At 45.8% G+C, this 22,640-nt stretch overlaps 2 protein-coding genes across 2 annotated transcripts in view; both read right to left on the bottom strand.

The window, feature by feature from the left end:
• Positions 1-1,777: 1,777 nt before the first annotated feature.
• CACNG1 (calcium voltage-gated channel auxiliary subunit gamma 1) lies at positions 1,778-11,561 on the bottom strand. The gene is made up of 4 exons (XM_069032962.1): positions 11,321-11,561; positions 5,642-5,716; positions 3,401-3,538; positions 1,778-2,680 (listed from the first exon to the last, which is right to left on the bottom strand). The coding sequence occupies exons 1-4, from the start codon at positions 11,559-11,561 to the stop codon at positions 2,454-2,456; spliced, it is 681 nt and encodes a 226-aa protein (XP_068889063.1). The 3' UTR covers positions 1,778-2,453.
• An 8,309-nt stretch (positions 11,562-19,870) lies between these two features.
• CACNG4 (calcium voltage-gated channel auxiliary subunit gamma 4) overlaps positions 19,871-22,640 on the bottom strand; it is a 39,731-nt gene continuing 36,961 nt past the window's right edge. The window contains exons 3-4 of the mRNA XM_069032954.1: positions 21,241-21,381; positions 19,871-20,409 (exon numbers count right to left, since the gene is read on the bottom strand). Coding sequence (XP_068889055.1) covers positions 19,871-20,409; positions 21,241-21,381 — 680 coding nt within the window. The remainder of the gene's footprint in view (positions 20,410-21,240; positions 21,382-22,640) is intronic.

Below are 22,640 nucleotides of genomic sequence, written 5' to 3'. Positions count from 1 at the left end.
TCTTTCCATTGCCGTCACTGGGACTTGGATGAAGCGGATCAGGAGTGTGCAGGAGATGGGTTTCAGGGTGTGTTTATCTGAAATGTGAATGTCTTGCTCTTGAATATCAAGAACGGGGCTAAGCAGCATCTTAGCTGGCAAAAAGTTGGCCCATCAGCATAAGAACCCACCTAGAAATTACTTTCTCCCAGGAGAGGTATTGAAAGAGAGGGATGGCACTTCAGAAAAAGTGTGGATGGGTGAAGGGCTTCCCAGGGACACAGGACATGTCACTGCTCAGCATGGGGTGACAAACTCAGCTCCCTGTCCCCAAACCATGCTTATCTCAACCCATGCCATGTCTGAGGTGATGATCATGATGATTGCTGAGCTGGGAATGCTGTTGTTCCTGCCAGTTGCTCTGCTTAGATTAATCTTTGATGTGTAGGTTTGGATGTCCCAGCCTGGGGTCAGCTACCCCGGGGGTCACACCGACTACTTCCCTTTTTGTTGTTGCATGTAAAGGATCTCCCTAGAAACTAGCCTCTGTTTTCCTGAACAATGAAAATGCAAATTCAGGATGTCAGCTCTGTACCCAAAAATAAGATTTCAAAACCATTTAGCATTTCAGAGTGGTTCTGTGACAACGTGAAGACTTGCCGTTGTCTCTCATGATGAGAGACAAGCAGAGCTCCTCAGCTCACACTCAGATCTGAGCACCAATGAGTGCTTTATCCCCAAACTTTATAATATATGTATTTGTAGTGTTTTTCAACTTCAAAGAGCTTGAAAAACATTAATGCAACTTCACAAAAGGCTTCTGTTCTTGCTGCCACTCTGCTAATGGGGAAAATGGAGATGAGCCTGAGTCTGGCTGGGGCTGCTGGGGCTCAGCCCACCCCAATGGCAGGGCCAAGGGCAGCCCCTTGAGCCAGCAGTGAATTGCTGGGGAATTTCTCCAAATGTCTGAACATGCCATGATTTCAGACCTCTTCAAATTGACCAGAGATTTTCTGTTAAGAATTCTGGTTTTCTTCAGGATTGTGGACAGCTAAACACAGAGGGAAGGCCACTTCAGTTCCCCTTTCTCCTGATTTTTAAATTACCGGGTGAAAAGAGTACACTGTAAACCATGTACTTTTTCCTTCCTGGGGGGAAAATGCTGAGCAGATTCTGAAAATTGAACTGCAAAAAAAAAAAAGAAAAAACACCCCACCTCTTGGTGCTGGGGGACCATGAGGGTGAAAAGGGCTTGGCTGGAGGGCTGGGTGAGTGTGTGAGACTGGGGGACCCCCAGTGCTGCAGATGGTTGGACTGGGGGACTCCCAGCCCCCTCAGTGCTTCAGGCAGCTGTGGCAGAGCCCTGCAGGCTCTCAGCAACAAAGCAGTGCCCGCAGCATCCCCCAGCACTGCCTGGGGTCTGTGCTTCTGCAGCAGCAGCAGCAGTGAGGCACTGGTGGGGTGTTCTCAGGGCTGCCTCTCCCGGCTCTTTCAGGCTGAGTCCTTTCCATCTCTGCAGCTGCTTTGAAGGATTTTTCGTGATATGTAGCTTTATGTACACGTGTGCATTCTGCAAAGCAGGGTGCTCTTAAAAAGCCACTCCTGGGGAACAAATGAGAGCTCCATGCAGCAAACACCACCCAGCACTGCACTGTCGTTGTGGACCTGGCAGAATCTGATGGGCCAAGTGATTCATCCATCAAAATAATTTTCCAGAAAATCATGCTACTGGAAGATTATGCTTTTTATTAAAGGAAAATATCACTCTTCATGTTCAGTACTTCTTGGCTTTGCCATTGAAGTTTAAGCAAAACAAAAGACTCTGTTTTGTGGGGTTTTAAGCTTGATTTAAAAGAATGGAACTGCAGGGTGTAAATTTGGAGGGGGGATTTTTATCCCAATGCTACACAAAGTTCTGTTTTGTTTTTATATCAAATGTTAACAGTTTAATAGAAGAGCATAAGGATCTCCAACTTTACTCTGGAGACACAACCTAACCTTTCTGAGGGAAGGAGAGGAGTATGGCATGAATGGGGACATTGACTCCCCACAGAGTCTCTCTCTGACCAAGTAAAGTATAAAAGCCTGATATCCCTCATGGATCTACGCCCAACTACACCAAACATCTTCTCCATAATAAAGCTGTCTCCAACACAGATTTCCCCTCAACTGCATCAGCACAGGTCAGCCCCAAATTGGCACAGAGCAGTGCCATTCACACACACCCATGATGGTGTTGAATGGTCTTTCTGCTTTCTTAAAAAAAGAAAAAGAAAAAAAAGAATCAAAAAAGAAAAAAGAAAGGAAAAAAAGAGAGGAAAAGAAAAAGAAAGCAACAATTGCAATCGAACATGCCTTGGTTCAGTAATGACTCACTTGATGGAGAGTACATTGTGTAGTGAGACACAGACATTTTAAAAAATACTAATCTTTTCAGAACACTTTCTGGATTTTTTTCATGGGTGCAGGGAACATCAGTGCTCTGGTTCTGCATCCATGCAGGTCTCCCAGGGGTTCTGGGGGAAGCGGGGCAGCGCGATAAGGAGGAGGGCGATGCCACAGACAAAGAGCAGCACAAAGGAGGCGCAGGCACAGGCGAAGGACCAGGAGTAACTGTACTTGATCCAGGCTGTCTCCTTGCTGTCAATCATCCTCTTCACGGATTGTCTCATGACTTCAACAGAGATGATGATGCAGAGACCTGAAGGAAGATAGGAGCAGTGGGTTGAATAACCAGCTGTCAATTTTTCATCCTTAATTAACTGCTTCATCTGTTGTTTTGCATACAGGAACTGCAGTGAGATTCACAGGTGAGTCACTGACTTCAGTGTTTGAAGGAGCCAGTGCTCAGAACTGCCAAGAGCTCTGCCATAACCCAGGTCAGCCACTGACTTGTTGAGTGTGATCTCTTAGGCAGGCTTGGATGGGAAGCTCAAAGAGGGGGAGGAATAATTGCATTCCCTGGGGAGCTTTTTCAGAGGTTGAAGAAGATTTTATATTGAGGTGACAATTTGCACCCTTGTCTTTCACTCATTGTGGCATGTCAAGGTATTCCTGGCTCATGTAAAAATGCAGTCTTCATGTGTTTGGGAGACAGTTGAGTATTTTGGGCCTGTTGAGCCATTTTGTTGGTTTGAGGCTTAATAAATGAGACAGAATATTGTGTGTGCCTGGTTCAGACTGGGGTTGGCAGTGAATATACTAGAAGGGAGTGAATGTACTTTTAAAGGGGGTTGGAGAAAATACAGACCAGCTGCTGAGCAGGACGTTCTCACACCACACAGGGATCTGTAGTCTGTGGCCAGGAAGAAAATGCTTTCAGGGCATTTTTAGAAGGGTCTCCATCTCCCTGGATCTATCTTAAGTTTCTCTGTCTTGTCCTATGAACCAAGTGCAGAAATGCGAGCAGCCTTCCTCGTACCTGCGAAGGTGTAGAACATAGATGCTGGCTTCAGCAGATAATCCTTCTTCTTCCTGAAAGACAGGAGGACGCAGATCGTCCCGATGATTGCAAAGCCAACGCTGAAGATGGCAATGGCTGCAGCTGAAATGCTGTATTCTGCCAAAGGGAAAAAAAAAAAACACCAAAAATGATGGTGTGTGCACATTTTGAGCCCGCTGCCACCAGCTGTGGGGATGTTGCAGTAGCTCACTCCGAAATATGTGCACTCCTGAGGCTGGGGTGAGGGGGCTTTGGTGAATTATTTCCCTCAAGTGAAAACAAGGGCAAGTATTGGCCATGTATCTTTTGAATGTGGAGGGTATAAAATCAGAGCAGGAAGGGGAAAACACTTTCTAAACACCTACTGAGCAAGCCCAGGGCGCCTTTGCTCATCAGCTCACCTGTATGGGGCTGATGGAGCACCGGGCTGGAGCCCCTTTGGCTCTGCTGTGTAAATGTTATTGTTTAAAGCTCCATGCTCTCGTCCCTTACATCGCCCCACACTCTGCTCCTGGAGTAAATAGCTCTCTGCTATTTTTATTCCATGCTTTCTGCAGAGCCCTGGCCCGTGCACAGTGCTGGTGCTGTCCCAGAGCATGGAGAGCTGAGTGCTCTGTAGGTTCAGCACCTGAGCGGGCACAGCGGGCCAAGGGTGAAGTGTTTGCACAGGTCATTTTTATTCTTTTTCCTTTACAACAATGATTTCCAGCTGTGAAAACCCAGCTTCTTCAGGGCACGAGATTAAACCTTCCCCAGAACTCCTGGTTTTTGCTAAGCCATGCCCTGGACGATTCCCCCAGTCCAGCACAGCTCAGTGCCTGGGTGGAGAGGGAGAGTTGCTAATTGAGTAATTCAGGCCTTCATTTGCATGTTGTGTTCGTTTTCAGATTAGTTTAATATTTAACACATGTAGCCATGCATGAACATCACATTGCCTGATGATATTTGCCTTTCAAGCCATTAAAAAAAATATCTCCCAGGCAAAATCATGAAGAATTTTTTTGCCTGTTACTAATTATCTCCCATCCAAATGAGCTATTTCTGTGAAGAGGAACAGCAGCTCACTCTTTGTTCTTACTGCTTTTTGTATCTCTGTTTCACTATAATTTTCTAACTGTTTCTCTTTTCCCTGTGCTGGAACTGCCTGAAAGTGTTCATTTTGTTGTAAAATCTTTTGCTGGGCTTCAGATTTTCTTTTTGCCCCAAAGAAAAGAAGTTCTTCCTGATTTTTTTTTTTTTTTCTGAAGAAGAAATTCTTCCTGATTTTTTTCTTCATTGCCCTGAAGGCATTGGGTGCATTCTGAAGATCGGGTGGCTGGATCAGACAGCAGATAAGTGAGCAAAAGCAGGTGACTCAAATATATGCTTTTCTATCCAGTTAAAATTCCTGTCTTTCCTGGCTTAGGAAGCTACTCTTTTAGGGAACCTATCTTCAGGGTTTTCCACCATTACAATTTCCACTAGAAGCAAAGCAGATTAATACATGTAATGTAACCATGGCTCACATTTTCCATAGTAAATACGTTGTGTGGCAAACTAGGAAGGAATTTGTCCTCAAAGAGAGGATGAGAAAGAGAGAGGAGCATTTTAGGGGAGCCCTCCAAATATTTGGACTTCTTAAAAATGTGAAACTTGTCCATGAAAGACTATTTTGCTGTGAACACTGACAGTTCATGTCTTTGTAGGATCCCTGTTCCTTCCATCCATCGATCGCTCTATTTTTTACATGACTTTCATATAAAATCAATATGAAGCATAAAATTCCTAATGGTCTTCAGAGAGCCTCTGCACTTCTTTTCAGGGTCAAGACTCTGCTTGGGCTATGATTTTTTCATATAGGTTTTATTAATATCTTCCCCTTTGATAGAAAAGGCTGAGTGTCATGGATAGTGCCAATGTTGTGAAGTCATTTTTATGCTGAAAGGACTTCTTGCAGTTTTCCTGCATATTGACATTGTTATATATTTGTCGGACAACTTATGTAAAATCATGTTTATGAGTGTGATCATATATAAAAATAATTGTCCCCAGGAAGCTGGGATTTGACCTTGTCCAGGGCATTTTCCACATTTTTCCCAGCTGATGATGCCTGTTAGAAATTCTGCTGCTTTCAGTGGAACCAGGGCGGAACTCTCATTCTGGGGACCCCTTTCCATTAGATCTTGTGTGCCCATCGCTTCATCCAACATTAGGAAAATATTCTTCTGTTATCATTCTTACCTTTCTGGGTGGTTACTTCAAATATCTCCGAGGTCTCTCCTGGAGTGAAGTGCTTGAAGTAGGAGCAGTTGTGGTCTGAAAGAGAAAAGAAAATTCAATTTTGTGTGCTTGGAAACCTCTGATATAATGTAGTAGAACTCAATTAGCTTTTTATTGATGTACCGAACTTGCAGTGGTTTTGAGGCTCTCTACCCTTTGTGATACTGAGGAACTGGAGTTGGATCTGATTTCCTCGGGAGCAGATGAGGACACCAGGCTCCAGCACGGACAAGGCTGAAGCCCCTCTGATACCTTTTGTATCCCTCTCAGAGCTGATTGCTCTTCTGTTTAAAATATGAATTAGAGATGATTTTTCTCATTCTGTCTTTGGCCATCACGTTTCTTCCTCTCGGTGTTGCAGCATTTCCTGAGGATGTGACCTGCCGTGCCGAGAGCTGAGCTGGCAGCTCTCCTCCCTCACCAACCCACCCACAGTGGCATCACCCCATTGGGGTGTGGTGACCTTGGAGTCCAAAAAAGGAGGATGGAGTGTCCTCATCCACCTCTCCCTCCCACCTCTTCCCTCCTGCAGCTCCCAGATCCCTGTGTAGCAGTTGGGGGCAGTTTTGCTGCATGCAGGAGTTTGCTGATATGGGGGTCCCAGAGATGAGACTGCTGCAATGCAGCAAAGCACATGGTGTTTTACTTAGATAGGGATGCTGAGAGCTTTTTTTTTTTTTTGTCTGTCAGTAAAAAAAGACAAAAGTAAAAAAAGACTAAAGGTTTTTGAAGCCCAAGCAGTTGCCCAGGAAAGGGAAGGCCATAGGAGCCAAGGGCAAAGAGGCTCTCATGCCAGGCTTTCTCTAAGTTTGATCCCATCAGAGCAGCCTATTAAGGTAATTTGGTAAGACAGCAGAGTTAGATAGAGGGAGCTTTTATGAAGTTCCTCTGTCTGGACTTCACATGAGCACAGTGCCAGGTATGGGGTGTTTGTAGGGGGGTTGAGAAGTGATCAGGGATCAGGACTGTGGGGCAGGGGGATATGGGGACCAGGGAGGTTGTTAGCTGAGTCTCTTGATGGCCACGATCCTTTTTCCTCCTTTGCTTGGTGAGGGCCAGCCAGGGGAGCAATGTCACTGCTGTCAGCAGACTCAAAAGAGACTTCCAGCCTCAGCCTCCCAGGAGGATGGGGTCTGGTGAGGACCTGCTGACTCGGAGCTTTAGCAGCAGCAGGGTAAGGGTGGAGGGTGTTCTTGCTATTTATAACTGATTTAATTGAGGGTTTGAAGGGGTGTGGAGCTGGGAGAACAGTTGCTCACCAGGAATTTGGCTGGAAGGGTGCACTGGTGGAGACATGCTGAGCAGCGCCGGCCCCAACTGTGCCCTTCTGCTGAGCTGGGCGGGGGGGGGGGGGGGGGACGACACACTCAGCACCTGCCCAGTACCTCTTGGGCACCCAGAGGGGCTCCCAATGGCCCAGGAAATGGAGCCAAGGCTGCCTGAAACACAAAAAATAGGCACCCCTTGGTTAAGGCCAGCGTTGCTTCCATTAAATAATGGAGTTAGCACCAGCTTCCAGAAGATGCTGCGAGGAAGCCTGGGAGGATGCTGTGGCCCTCTCCACATCCAGTCTGAGACAGGCTGATCCAGCACAGGGGGAAGCCTGAGCCAGGCCGGGTGCAGGACCATGCAGGGACTGCTGTGGGTTTCTGTCTGTGGGCACAGAGAGCATTTCAGTGGTTCCTTACAGCATTAATTCCTCTGGCAGAAGATCCCTGTGTTCTACCTGTTGGTTCTTGTGGGTTTTTTCTGTCATGTAAATGGTGGCTGCTGGAGTAAGTGACTCAGGGAGGATTTATTTTCTGTCTCCCAGGAGATAGGTAATTGCAAAGCAGCATTTCTGGGCCTGTTAGTGGAAGATTCCTTCGAGACACTCTTATCTACTTAAGTTTATAAGCTGACTTTTATTTCATCTGCAGATTCTTCTTGCTAGAGACGAGGTTAATGTTTAGCTCTTGCATCTCCTGACCTGTTCTTTATTATCCTTGCAAATGACTGGAAGAAATATATTTGATCTCAGCCCTCTGTGACTCTAATCATGAATTTTGAGCCTCAAAGCAGTAGTTGTGTGCCTCCACCAGCAATTCAGTGGTGGCTGAGGCTGAGCATTGTGTCTGGGACACTTTATTTGGGATTGTTTGGTTTAGCTTTTCATTAATTCTTTAAAGAGCCTGAACTCAAAGGAGTCCCCAAGCATGTGATACAAAGGTGGAGGCATCCAGACTTGGTGTGGTGGCAGCACATAGCTCTGTGTCCACTGCAGGGGAACCAAACCAGCCCAGTCCACCCTCCATCCTCATAAACCTTTCAGAGTTGGACTTGCCTGCAGGAGATGGAGCTGCCTCTGTCCTTTGTGGCCCTTAGCAAAGCTCTGCCAAGGTATGATAAAAGGGGTCATCACGGAGGTGGGTTGGTGTTTTTGGAAAATGTGTTTGTTGTGGGAAAATATAACTAGATTGATTTTGGTGAAATGCTGAATTGTTTTCAGTTCTAAGATGCTTCCATGCTCTGTTGAGCTGGGGATATCTGTTTCAACAAGTGTGTTATTCAGCAGAACCAAGGCACTGCAGTGACTCTGGTGCCATCATGAATAAGAGAAAAGCCCATTTATGTCACAGCACGTTTCCATAACAGATAGGATTTATACTGGGGTTGATAATGGATGAACACTGTGTGGTAATCTTTTTTCTCTCCGCCCCAGTTGCATTATCTCTGCCATGAGGTCACCCCAGCGTGCTGATGGGGACAGTCCAGGGGCTCTGTGGTCGCATGAACTTCAGGGTTGTAATGTGGTTTATCACAGTGTCCTCACCCCTCCAAGTCACCCCCTCACAGCCTTCCTGCTCCCTGCCCTTCAGATCCATCGCTCCTGGATGCGGGCATGGGATGCAAGAGAAGTGCAAGCCCACAGAACTGTGGTTGAACCTTGGGGAGATGCAATTTGGAGACTTTGTGGGGGAAGAAAGGGTGGAAAGACCATGAAATGTTTGGGCCATGCAAACTTTTGGGTGGCAGCTTCCCCTGTAAGAATTGGAGTGACAGGCTGGGAACCTTGCTCTGGAACCTGAGCTGGACAGAGAATGGGGGGTTTGTGGCAGGATGGATGGTTAGAAAATCTGGGATTTTAGTGTGGGCTTTCCACTTGTGATGAGTTTGGAAGACAGGACTTTAGAGGAGGTGAGGGCTGAGCAGTGGAGGGGGGCAGGCCTTGGGCTCTGACCTGGCCAACGAGGCCTTTGACACACAGAGTTTTGGAGGTGGTCTCTCCAAGCAGTTTAATTTCACACCTGTCTTGCAGAGTGAGTCCCTTGTAACAGGGAACAGGCAGCCCTGCTGACAACGCATTTGCTCAAGCACTTCTCCTCTCCAGTTGCCTGCACTCAGGTTCCTGTATTTACAAGGACCTGTTTAAGCTGTTGAACATCCCTGCTACTGCTCAGAGCACAGGAGCCACTTTTCAGGACAGCACCAGCACTGGAGTTACAGGCAGTGACGCCAAACTCCGCTTACAGCTGGTAGTAAAATGCCCCAGTGCCCACCGACCACAGTTAAAAATGTCTCAGTATTAATCTGAATTTGCCTGGTTTTAACAAACATCTCCGTGATCTTTTTGTTTGTTACAGCAGGATGCTGAACCCTTTTCAATTTGTCAACACCCTCGGATGGGTGCTGCAAAATTTTAAAGCTCTGCCTAAATCACAGCCCTGCTTTGCGGACTGCAAGCCAAGTCATCCTCCCCACTTTGCACTGCTGAGCTCAAAACCTAATAAATAACATTAATCATGCCATCCATTTTCTCCACAGGGAGCGACTAGTAAATGGTTATTAATTCAGTGATAAATTCTGATGCCTCTTTCCCATTCCTGGCAGTAAAGTCTGGTTATGTCTCATGATTTTCAGGAAAAGCAGCGCCCGCATCTGCTCTTTTACTGTGCGTTGGTTCATTCACATTTTCTCGGCTGCTGCAGGTTTCACAACCCTGGTGTTTCCCTGCTGACTTCCCTTCCCAGAAGTGTGAAATCAATCTAACAGGAGCCGTGCAGCTGCAGCCTCGCTCGGCAGCCCCAGCCCCAGGGCTCTTCTCCCCTCCCCTTGCTCTGATGCTTTCCTGACTAGAACAGGGATGAAGGTATTTATGTTATAATTGAGGTGTGAATTTCACCCTTTGGAACATGATTATGATGCAGGCTATCATCCAAATTCCCAAATATCTTTAAAAACTGGATGAACCAGCTCTGGTGTGGGGGGCAGTCCAGCCCCTCCATAATTCCCAGTTATTCTGTGCCTGGCAGAACGTGGCACTGGGATGTGATTCAATGTCTGTGCAAGCACATGCTGATGTCTGTCAAAGATAGTGGCTGCTTTTCTGTGCCCTGCCTGTGAATTTGCTTTGTGCAGACAGCTGGATATTTATGAGTTTTATATTTACCCCATGGTCATGTAGTTTTGCTGTTTATCCACCAATTTCTATTGTTTTTCCTTTTCTGGGAGTTCTCCATGTGCGGGGGAAGGCGTGCAGCGAGGAATACATCTCTAGGCACGTAAGTCCCTTCCTGAGAGACATTAAGCATATGGATGACACACTCCCAAGTTTGGTTAGAGGCAAATCCACATGCTGAGGGCTCAGCTCCTCTCCTCAGAACATGTAATTTGGCCAAAGAGATAAAGGATTGCAGTAATACAGGCAATATACAGTCAGCCCAAGCAGGAAGATTTTTCACAGGAAATTTTCAAGTATGTGTTAACATATATTTCATTTCAAGCAGTGAGTCTAACATGAAGGCAATCCTGTTATTTCTGTTCTGGAAAGCATCCAGTACCCTATAAGCCTTCTAAAAAAGCAGCGTGGCTCAGTCACAGAGGGAGTGTATTAGTGCAAACAGCACAGATGTTGCTGACTTGGCAATCAGCAAAAACATAATGAGCTCCTTTAACCATGGGAATGGAGCAGCCTTCCCGGAAAGCTGCTGTGCCCGCTGCCCTGCCCATCGATTGAACTGGAGGTGGAGACGTGTGTGAGAGCAGGTGCCTCTGGTGAGAGGTGAGGAGGCTCCCCCTAAGTCCTTGAGAAATTGATTCAAACTCCATTTATGACTCTTTTTCTGGAGATTGACAAACCATCCTGCAGGTCCCTCTCCCTCCCTGCCCTGAGGAATGGCTGTTATTGGAAAAGCTCAGAGATAACCCAGTGCCCACCATGGATGGGCTGTTCCTCTGGGATTATATGGATCTGGAAATCCTAAAGATCCGGCTGTGTTTGGTGGACCCATAAATCCTCTCTCTTGCCTGCTGCTGTCAACATGCCTGTAGGACCCTTGGCTGGGGTTCAGCAAGATTCCCTCCATCCCAATTTCCCTTTGTGATTCCCACTGTGCCCAATCCTCCTCCTCTTCTCCCCGCCACTGTTGCTGCTGCATGGGAGACTCAAATATGGTCCCAGACAGATGTGCAAGGCAACACAGCAAAGCAGCTCCCGGCAGGAGGGATTGGCAACGAGGTGTGTTTGCAGACCAACATGAAAACAGCCCCATGCACCCCATCCCAAATGCAGTGCCTATTTTCCCTTCTGCCATGTCCTCCAGCCTGCTAAGCAAAGCCTGGTGTGAGTTCTGGTGCTTTCTCCCGTGCATGCTCACGTACCTCCTGGCAAGCTGATGGGCCCACAGCTCTTCTCTTTGGGACCTTGCTCCTGCATGAAAATCCGTTTGGTGCAGAGTCTCCAGAGCCCGAAATGAGCTGCCTCGCAGGTGGTGGTGTTTTTCTCCACACTGGGGCTGAGCACGGCCCAGTGGTCAGTCACTACGGCTGCGAAGAGCAGCGAGATGCCCACCAAGATCACGGAGAACGTCAGCCGGACCTTCAGGGGTTTGCTCTCGTCCATCCCTCTCCGGACCGGCGCTCCCGGCGGAGCGCGGCGGGGGATTCGCGAGGGCTCCCGAAATCCTGGCGCATCTAAATGCCTGGAAATGTCAGCCCCGGGGCCGCAGGCAGCTGCTGGGCTGTCAGGAGACTCTCAATGCACAGCTCAGCTTTCGCCCCGTCCCACCCGGGTTGTTTTGGATTCCCACGCCAGGCCGGGCGGGCGCTCCCTGGAGCGGCCGCAGCCGCCGCTCAGGGGCTGAGATCTCTTGACTTGCAGCATGCCCAGAAATAGGCATTAATAGGATGATTAACTTTTCTGCGGGGTTATAAAAACATCTGTGTTTATAATAGTACTGGGCCTGAGTTCAGACTGATCCTAAACAGTTTAATAGCCCTGGAGCCCGCTCGCTCCACGCCTGCAGCTCACGGGAACCCCTGCACGGAGTTTGGGGCTGGATGTGCCTCCAGAGCCCAGCACTGTGTCAGAGAGCGATAAAATCAGCCAACTAATTTTATTATGTATTTATATTATAGTTATTTTCATTCTATGTTTTTATTACAATTATTTTAAATTAACCTGAACTATTCTAAGTAGTTGGAGGGGGTGGCGGTTGGGGGTGTGGTTTGTGGGTTCCATTTGTTTCGGGTATTTTTTGTTTTGCTTTTCTTTTGGTTAGCTTTTTTTTTTTGTCTTTTTTTTTTTTTTTTTCCTAATGCAAAATCTGTCAAATGCTTGTTTGCTTTCCTATCAATCAGGTTCCCCGTAGAGTAACTCCAGCAGCCACTCGGCACATCCATTCCTTCTTCCAGAAGTGACTTCTCTTGCCTTGAGCCCAGATTGCTGGGGCTGGGCCAGTCTCTCTCCTTCCCTTTGATATTTCAGCTGATTGTAAAGCCAATTTGATGGTAATGTCAATGCAGAGGCCACTGTGGAGGTGACATTACAATTGTGATGTCAAACTGAGGAGGGTGACAGTACCTGAATGTTAAAAGAATGGTTAAAAAAATGCCAGTGAAAAGCTGCAAATATCATTGTGTCAAGATAATGTCAGAGCTACTCCAGCCCTGCTTTATTAACACCCCAGTTTGATGTCAAAATAAAGGTGCAGAGGTGTCAGCTCAAGCTGATGAGGACAATGTGGAGCAAGGAATTAAAGTGTAGGGAGAGCATGGGAAAGGGAGAGAAAAAAAAGTGTAAGTTAAAAAATGTTGGTCTAAAATAACTAATTGAAATATGAAATATTAGAGGGGTTAACATTACTGTGCTTCGCATGTGACAGGGATGGATTAGACACCCCTGTGGAGCACAGGGACGTGTGGGCACCCAGAGTGGCATCTGGTGCCCCGTTCTTGCTGGGATGTGGGAACTGTGGGCAGGAGTGAAGGTGCAAAATTGGAGGGGAAGGGGACCAGAGAGGGAAGTGGGGACATGGAGCAAGGCAGCGACCAGGGACAACAGGCACATCTGTGCTGGGGCTGACAGAGATATTAGAGGCTTCCATTTAAACCAGAACCAAGAGTTCTCATGAAAGCAGAAGGGCCTAAAGGGAGCAGACTTTAAGCCAGAAAATAAATGCATTAAAGATGTAATGCCTTTTCCTTTGAAGTAGACTCTTGTTAAATTTCACTAGACATCAGTCGATCTCAGGAACTGCATCCCGACTTCAATTCCTTGATGCTACAAACTCCACAGGTGGAGCAGAGGGAAGTGAATGTGTGTTTGCAAATGTGGGCACAAAGCGAGGCTCTGGTTGCTGAGGCATCAAGTGCTAATGATCCTGCTTACAACCTACAAGGACTGCAGGGGTGGGAACTCATTAATTTTTTCACTGGTGTTGGTCTTTGTGCCTCTTCCGGTGTTGGCAAGAATCACACTCCTTGTTCTCATTTAGCTCCTTCATTCTGGAGAAGTTCTATGGGTTTGGTTTGGCTTTGAGTTTCTTAATTTCCAGGAAACAACTGAAGTGAAATCAGAAGGGAGTAATTGATCCTTCCCTACTGCTGAGTGGAGCTGGGAGTGTGAACAGGCTTCCAAGAGCCGCAGCATAGGCAGCAGTGGCTCTCCAAGCTCACATTGCTGCAGTTGAGGTGAAACACTGTCCCCAGCCCCCAAAAATACCTAGTGCTGCCAGCCCATGGGAAGAAAAGGGTTTGTGGGTTGTTTTTGGGCACCTGAAAAATGCAGAAGCAAACCAGATTTCTGGAGGAGCACAGGACTAAAGCAAATCCTGGAAGTTTTCTGCACATCCAGAAGATCACGATACCTAATCCTCTGGGAATGGTTCCAGCAGTCTCCCTGTGTCAGCTGGTAAATACTCACATTTAAAAATTGATATCACGTGAAATATAAACAGATTAATGAGGACCTGTTGGAAATCAAGGAGGGCTGCAATTAGTTGCACTTTAACAGCAGTGAGTGAGGGACACAATTCTGTTTCTCTTCTGGAGAATACGGCAAAGGAGGCGTCTGAAGCCCAACTATTGTGTTGTTTTTTTCCCCTGGCAGAGGTGGTGACTTGGCTCTGCTCCCCAGCACTTAACTCTTCTGTATTTCTCCCAGACCAGCCTCAGTATCTACCACAACCAGATTAACCTCACTCTGTGGTTCCCTGCTTGCAGAACAATGCTCTGCAGATGACCCTTCCCAGGTGAGAATAACCCAGAGAGGGGGAGATGGCACCTGCTCTGCTCTCAGCTCAAATGTGAGTTCAGCAAAGAGCTTTCTTCAAACAGGGGCTCCTCAGTAATATTTGGGCTCCCCAGCCTGCATTGCCCCAGTGTGGTGACACCACTGGGATCGGGGTGGGCTCTGCACAGCCAATACCTGGGAATGCCACCAATGGCACCCTCTGAAAGCTCCCCGATTCTGGGGTTGAGATCATGGGAGGCAAGAGCTGAACGTGTGTGTGTGCTTTGGCTGGAAATTTTATTTTTCAGTAGACTCCCACCCTGCTGTATATAGCTGGCCATCCCTGCTGCCCCTGTGACTGATCCACAGCTCCGTGCTCCCAAAATACCACCAGCCATGCCGGCTGTGCCACTGGGGAAAGCGATCCCCTGGCTGCGGGAGTACGGAGCGCCAGCTGAAGGTCACGCTGGATTGCAGACAGGTGCAGAGCCTCTCCTTTCCCTTTTAGTTTCAGCACTGCCCATGTCTGTTTGTTTGCTCATTCCAAGGAAATGCCACATCCTCTTTTTTCCACTTTCCGATGCCTGTCTCTGCTTCCCCCCTCCTCTAACACCACCATGTTTCCCAACACCCCTGCTCACACGGGGGTGGCCACAGCTCCGGGAGTCACCATTTACCCACAGACTTGGGATGTAAATGTGGGAAAACCCCTTATTTATTTCAGTCCAAGGGAATCAGCTTTGGGCCTGAGCTTTAAATGGCTTCACTACCACATGTCAGAGGCATTTGAAAAGATGAATCCTCTACCTCCCTCCAGATGTGCCAATTCATCATGAGCTTGGGAGAGGTGGGTAGAGACAAGCAGCCAGTCCTCATCTTTGTAGACAGTCTGGAGGCTGAGGAACTGGGAAGTGAAGTTAAAAGAAGCATTTGAAGAAGAAATATTGTCTCTGATTCAGGGATGGTTGGGGATGTCTGGGAGTAGGGAGAGGCTGCTCAGCTGCTGGCCCATGTTCAGCACTGCTTGTCCCGCTGGGATTTTGTGTGGTGATCACAGCAACGCTGTGTGGAGCCTCAGCACGTGGGGTCATATTACCGCAGGCCTGGTTCCTACGGTATAGCACCGTGTCCCGCAGCCATAGGGAGGAGGAGGAGGAGAAGATCCAGCAGGCAGGAGTTGTGCAGCAAGATTGATTTATTCAATTATTTTACAAACTCCTTTCTAGACTCTTCTCTTCACAGTCCAACCGGACAAAGGGCCAGCCACCCCCCGGGGGCGACCGGCCAAAATCCCAAAACATCCATCGTCAAAACACTTCTCCACTACACCACAAACAAGACCCTTCAAGGCCGCAGGTGTCCGGGCCGTCCACATTCCCCGCTACCTCCTCTGCGAGAGAGAAAAGTCTCCCACGGACCCAGAAAACAACAAGAAAATCCTCGCTAGCAGCATTTTTGTATCTACAGGGTCAGGCTTCCTTCAGGCAAAATGGGTGAGATCAGGGAGAGGAGGATGCTCGAGGTGAGATCATAAGAAGCCTTAAAAGCTGGAGGAAAGCTCAGGCTTGGGGAGGGCACTTCAGAACACTCTGGATTGTTTTCCTCAAGGGTGGTTTGCAGTGGCCTCTGGCCACCACACCAAGGCTCAAACTGGGCACTGAAACCACAGTGTGTGTCATATGGGACAAGTTTAAGCTGGAAATGAGAAGGTTTTTCTTACTTTCCAACCAAATAACTGGAAATATTGTGAAGATATCTTATCTTGGAGATTTTGTGGTCTGTGGAGCCACAAGGATAATTTTATCTCCTCTGAAATACTGGCTGCCAGTAACATTGCCAGCTGCAATCAAACAGTGAAAAACATGAAAAAATAAACAGAAATCTCAGCTCAGAGAATTTGGAAATTAAAAATCTATATACCTTTCTCCACACAAAACCAAATACATTTAAAATGGTTTATTTAAAAAGTAAGGATTGAGTACATTATACATGGTTGTGATTATACCAGTAGAACTGAAGCACAGTGGAAATAACACTTTAGAACTGCAGACAGAAATGTAGCCTCAAGGGACGTGATATATTAGCCCTTGTGGATATGTGATCCATACAGAGAGAAAAGGAAATAGAAAAAGAGTTTATTGTTAGATGTCTGGACAGCTGAAGTGATTTCTTCTTTTACTCCTATTGTGTATGAGAAATGAGGAAGAGAGAGCTCATGGTATACCTGAAACTTTGTTTCTTGGAAAATCAAATCTGATCCAATAGCATTTATTATTTTTTTAGTTCTGCTGCTACAGTAGCCAATTATTGTTAATGATATGGTTTTATGGTTTTATCTGCAGGCCTTGCTGGGAAATGGGGCTCATTTGTTCGATGCTGTCCACGGAAACCAGAGAGATGTGGAAGAACAGATGATTTTTTTTAAACTATCACTGAGTGGTTTCAAAGTCTGAGCACAATCTGACTCTGTTCAGATAGATCAACCATGGAGCAAGACTGTTCATGGGCAGGAATGCTGCAAATTTTTCAGTTTTGTCAGAATCAAAGTTTTCCATGGGAAAGGACTGGGTTTTTGAAGATTTATTTTTTTACTGGAATTGTCAAATGAATTTTTTTGGTTTTGGTTTTGGTTGAGCAATTTACTGCACTGAAACGTAGCTGCTGCATTTTCAGTTGCAGCCCTTGCTGTCCCACAGGACAAAAGCTCTGGTCCGTGTTATCTTCCCATGCCTTTGTTCCCTGTCCAGACCCCATAAGCAGCCCATGATCCCCACTCCAGCTCCATTTCTTGAAGGTGCCTGCTGGAGAAGGAGCAGATGTTCCAGCTTGGACCAAAACAGGGCATCCCTCTTGGAGAGCTGCTGGACCCAGCCCTGCCCTGGGGGAGGAAGCTCCGGCAAAGAGCAACATCCCAGAAAGCCCAGCAAGACTCTTCTTTGCCAAAAATACTGCACGTGCCTCTGCAGGTCTGAGCTGGGCTGAAGAAAAACCTTGGACTTTGGCTGGAATCAGATGGGTGGTTTGAAGCACATTCACTGGAGAACGACGACTAAAAGAACAAAACCCACGCGTGGAGCAAACCTCACACTGTCCACTTCCAGTTCAAGGTACATGAGTTTAGAGAAACAGCCTATATCTAACTCCTGGTTTTAAAGGGAATGGTTTTATTCTTAATTACAGTAAACACGGATGAGGACTTAGTTCTAACTATTAGTTTATTAACACAGTGGGAAACAAATATTTCTGGGAAATTGCACTTGAAAAATACATTGACTATAATTAGACGTAAATTAATTAGCACTTAGTATGACACACTAATGAGACAGAAGGTTGGTTTTTTTCATTGCAAACTTCTACTTCTATCATAGCTAATCAAAGTATTTTAATATTACGAAGTCTCAAAAAGTAGGAAATAATTTATTGTTTGAAAGCATAAAGATTCTTGTAAAAAAAACCTTTCATCAAGAACTTTAATAATTTTAGAACCCTTTTATGTTGTCCTAGCCGAAAAGTAGGTAAAAAAGTTTTCTTTCTGCCTCTGTTTGAATGTTTTTTAAAAAGCTTGTGTAACATCTTTCTCCATAGTGTGTTGATACAGAAAGTAGCACAACATTTTCTACTTTTAAGTCATTCCCATTGCTCCATTCGCTTTAGCTCTCAGAGTTCAGAGGTTTGAAAAATGGATCCCAGCAGAGTTTTAACCTGAATGGAAACTCTTAATGAGCAGGGATGAAGGCTCCAACCCACATCTGCCAAAATAATGATGTGGCTCTGCCAGGCTGAAGGCCAGGCAGAGCTTAACAGTGACTAGGGGAAGACTCTCGCTTAAAATTGAGAATTGTGTCTTGGTTCTTGCAAGGAGAGAGGCTTGAGCAGGGTTTATCTGGGGTGAGAGGGGATTCAACTTGCTTTTTGGGATGTTAAGGCAGTATCTCCGGGATTTCCCTGGAGCACTTGGTTCCACTAGCTGAAAGCCTTGTATCCAAACCACCACTGAGTCTCTGGCCCTGGGGCCATCATAGGATAAATTAAGACTAAAGAGGTTTTAACAGTTTGGCTGAGATCTCCCACTACCAGTGACTCAGACTTTCCAAATTATGGAATTTTTCTTGTCACCACTTGTCTAGTCTTCTCCTAGCAAAGATTTTCTGGGCAAAGATGATGGAGATATTCAAAGGAATTTACAGGAATTAGATGCTCCTCTCTCACTGCATCTAATTCATCTGAGGGGAATCGGGCACCTCATTCTCATATGGCTTGGTTGAGTGGTCACTAAAATCAGCATGAGTACTATTAAATTAAATTACCTTTGAGTCAGGACCTTGAACTTTGAGATCCAAGCCTAAGTGTAAAAACTGAAAGCAGGAATTCATAAGAAAAAAAAAAAATTTCAGACTCTTTCAAAAACATACAGAAGCAAAGGGTACAAATTAGTTCCCTCCTTACGTGATGCATAGAGTTTGCTGTGAGCTCTCTGCACGTAAGTAGAGGCATCATTACAAAATAAATTAAATTAGGTTGAACCACCATTTCCATCTAAAAGCAACTATACCTTGCACCATGCGGCACTTAATTAATAATAAAAAGAGTTTAATAAATATCTCATAAACTGTGATTATTTTTTTTGTTTTGTTCTGTTTTAAAAAATACAAAGTTGTCATCTGCTCTGTTAACGCTCTGCTCCCATTGCTGTGGGAATTTCGCCAGTCCAGGCGCATGAGCTTCTCATTTGCTGACGCACGTTGCTCAGAGATCTTCGTTTCCAGTAGCGTTAGTGTTGCACTTGTGAAGCAGTAAGGAAATAGGAATGCGGTCTCAGGGGAGCGGCAGCTCCGCGGCTGCCCCGGCTCAGCCCTGCTCCTCGCCTCGCACTAGGAAGTCTCTAGGGGCTCCTGACAGCCAGCACTCAGCACCTTGCCGGATCAGGCACTAGGGCTCGTCGAAATGAGAATTCAAGTTTTCTAAACGTTAGGCAAGAAATGATATTTGCAACTATGCTCAAGTCCCACCTACTTTAATCTTTTCCCTTTCTAGGTGTTTCAAGATGCACCCACCCTCTGCTCCTCTGCCTGCATTGCCCCAAGGGATGCCTTACCCCAGGAATGGGAGACCCCCTTCCCACCCTACTGGGGAGTCTGTAATGCTCAGTACGCAGGTGCTCTACGGTTTCAGTGGCACAGGTCAGTTTTAGAAAGTGTTGCCTTCAAAAATATTTCCTTTTTTTTCTTTTTTTTCTTTTTTTTTGAAAGAGGCGAAGCTTACGCCATGTCAAAGGAAAGTGGCTCACTTGATGAGTAGTTCATATTCATCCTTGGGCTTGGTTAAAAATTATATTTGCAAGTTTGTATTAAGGGATCTCAATATTAGAAAAAAAAGTTGTACAACAATTTTTCTGTAATCCTTTAAAACACACTGGTGGCCAGTCCTTTGCAGTTTCTCCAAGACTGTGTACACACTACAAAAGTGCAGGAACATGAACTGCCTTCATCTTGTGACACCAAGAACGGAAATCAACAAACTCCAATTAGCTTCAAAAAAAGCTATGAGTGTGTAAATATCTTTATGTTGGTCCAGAGGATCTCCACTTGCTACCTCAACACATGCCACAATTAAAGAGGTGAGAGGGTATTTTAACATCGCTCCTGACAGATCCATCCTGTTTGGACATCTCTTCAAAAAGCACGAGGAAGGAAGGTGCTTCAAACAGGTGTTGTTCTCCTGTTGACCATGTTCACGTGGAGTCCTTCCTTAAATTCCTTCTGGAGGAAGTTGTGGACCTGCAGGAAACTGGCTTCTTGGTCTGCGTTGTAGCTGGCAGCCGTGGTAACCTTCAAAGGCTCCCTGGAAAGGGTGTACATGGAAATTTCGTTCATGGGGATGGTGCCTGCTATCTTCATGCCAACCGGAGAAATGTCCCTGGATGGAGAAGGCTCCGTGGATCGGGAGCTGGATCTGGACCTCCGCCTCCTGTACCTATAGCTTGGCATCCTGGCATAAGGAGAACTGGAAGAAGTCTTAAGGAATTCCCTCTTGGTCTTAAACCTCAGCTCTTTGTTCTTCTCAATATAAATGTTCACAGCCAGAACACCTATGGTTTCGGCCACAATAAAAGACAAGGCTCCAAAATAAAAAGACCAACCATAGTTGTAATGGTTCTTTTTGTCCTCATCTCGCTTGTCACTTGGGTCACCTGCATTGCTTGATATGTAGACAATGATCCCTATGATATTACTTAGACCTGGAGGAAGAAAGACATAAATCAGTGGTTATGTGCCTGGGGAGATAAAATTCAAGCCACATTACTTTCTGGACCTGAATGGCTCTAAGACTGGGACAAGGAAATTTTATTATATTTATTTACTCTTACATTTATCTCAAGGTTTCAAAATATTCCTGAAAAACAACCAATAGATCAACATATGGGTCATGCGTGCTCACATGAATCCCAAAATACTCAGCAGGACTTTTTCCCATCTCTTCACTGCCACAGTGGGAAAGAAGAAGTGTATGGGAGCTTGCTAGTATTGTTAGTGGGATTCTAACATCCAGAAGAATGATAAAAATACATTTGGAGCTCAGGGCTATGGCTGTTCACCTTGATCCAGATAAGTTCTCTTCCATCTTGCTGAATTTTCATCTAAATGCAGCATGCTTAATCCAGGCTTCAGGGAGAGGTATTAACAATGGGGCTGACTCTCTCAGATGTCTCTAGTATGAAAAACAGGTTCACCTATCAGAGGTGAATGTTTTCTGCCTTCATATTAAAAAAAAAAGGCCCTAGGTATAAGAGATGCCTGATTCATCTAATGTTTAATACATTTTAAATAGTGTAAAACATGCTTGTTACTGAATTTCACTTCCTTCTGCAGGAAAACCAAAAGCTTTTCTAGAATATACTTGTTGTAGGGCTTCAAGAGCAAAATTTTGTCTTGAGAAATTTGCCTGGTGTGGTTTTGTTAATGCCCTCCGTCCAGGAAAGGGATGCAGAGAAAGCACTGCCAAGGAGCTTTTCCACAGTCTTTTCCAGTTGAAAAAGGCGGGACTTCTTAAGAACTCAATTTAAACATACCTGCTGCAACAAAGAGAATCCCAGCGCTGAGAATAATGTTGTTTTTGCTGTTGTAAATCCTTCCTGCTCCAACACAGAGTCCTCCCAGCAACAGCAAAATTGTGCTTAGGATGGGGAACACGCTGGAGGCACGGACGATGCCTGGAGGGAGACAGGTAGGAAAGGAAGAGAGACAGTAATCATTTCCAATGCCTCCTTGGGTGGAAGCATGGAGATTAGAGTTGCAAAACCCTTGCTTTTTCCTAAAATCTTTAAGAAGAATGATTTAATAGAACCAGAGAATTGTTAAGGTTGAAAAAGACCTTTAAGATCATCAAATCCAACTGTGAAACCAGCACCTCCACCATGCTTAGCACTAAACCATATCCTTGAGTGCCACATCCACATGTTTTTGAACATACTCAGGGGTGACTATTCCAGTGCTTTATAACCCTTTTAGTGAAGAAATTTTCCCTAATCTAACTTACTATTTTTTTTTAATTCCTTTTTGCTAGAATTATCACCAATTCTGCATTTCTGGGCATGTTTTTGGGATGACGAGGCCATGAGGTGGTCAGTGTGACAGACTCTCAACTGAGTGGCTTCAATCTTTTGAGCTTTCTCCCAGGAAGTCCAGTGTTATTGGCATTTTCTGATGCCACTGTGTGCAGAATATTTCTGGCAAAGCATGAGGTAAGTGACAGTAAGACCCAGCATCACGCAGGGAGCAGCAGTGAAAAATTCATGAGCTGGCTGTGAACCCTACAACGTTTGGGACAGCTGGAGCAGACAGATCTGTTCCATGGTGCACACCCAAGGTGAGCAAATTACAGCTCTTGAAGTCAGCAGCATCCATGTTGCCAGCAAGGCACGGCTAATAACCCCTTTTTCTTTTGCTAGATATTAGGGACATCGAAACCTTTCAGATTTCTAAGGAAGGAATTTTAACAAGTGTATCTTAGATGTATGTGTTTAGTTTCCTGACAGCAAAATAGTCATTTAAAATTTTGTATGCTTCAGTCCATTCACCAGCGTGGGCTATAAAATCCCCCACAAAAATATTAAAACACTACTTCAAGCCAGCTTTCAAAGTCGGGTCACAACAAGACAGAGTAGCAATCGACAGGGAAGCGGCAGGGAAGGAACAAAAGGGCTGAGAAAAAATAAACAAGCATGAGAAGAGAGATGTCTGTATTGCAAAAACCATAGGGGTAAAAGCTGGCAGGGGTTCCTGAAAGGCAGAGTGAGGAACCGAGTTTTATTGCTCTAGAGAGAGGATGTATATTTTTTTTTTTTAAGTCGGGGAGATAAGGTGCTGAATACTGCTGCAGAAAACAGGATCACTCTGAAGCCGGGGAAAGGCGAGAGCACAGAGGGGAGCCCTGGCAGTGCAAGGGGTGCCAGGCTGGGGGGATCCCAAG

The sequence above is a fragment of the Aphelocoma coerulescens genome, chromosome 18 (assembly GCF_041296385.1).
Source record: "Aphelocoma coerulescens isolate FSJ_1873_10779 chromosome 18, UR_Acoe_1.0, whole genome shotgun sequence".
Taxonomy (NCBI): domain Eukaryota; kingdom Metazoa; phylum Chordata; class Aves; order Passeriformes; family Corvidae; genus Aphelocoma; species Aphelocoma coerulescens.
This window is presented reverse-complemented; position numbering and strand designations above follow the sequence as displayed.

Coding starts and splice junctions, on each gene's coding strand:
- CACNG1 (XM_069032962.1), bottom strand. CDS start 11,561: ATGGACGAGAGCAAACCCCTGAAGGTCCGGCTGACGTTCTCCGTGATC. Junction 3,539..5,641: donor TGAAGTAACCACCCAGAAAG/GTAAGAATGATA, acceptor TCCCTTTGGCAG/AATACAGCATTTCAGCTGCA. Junction 2,681..3,400: donor TATGTTCTACACCTTCGCAG/GTACGAGGAAGG, acceptor ATCTTCCTTCAG/GTCTCTGCATCATCATCTCT.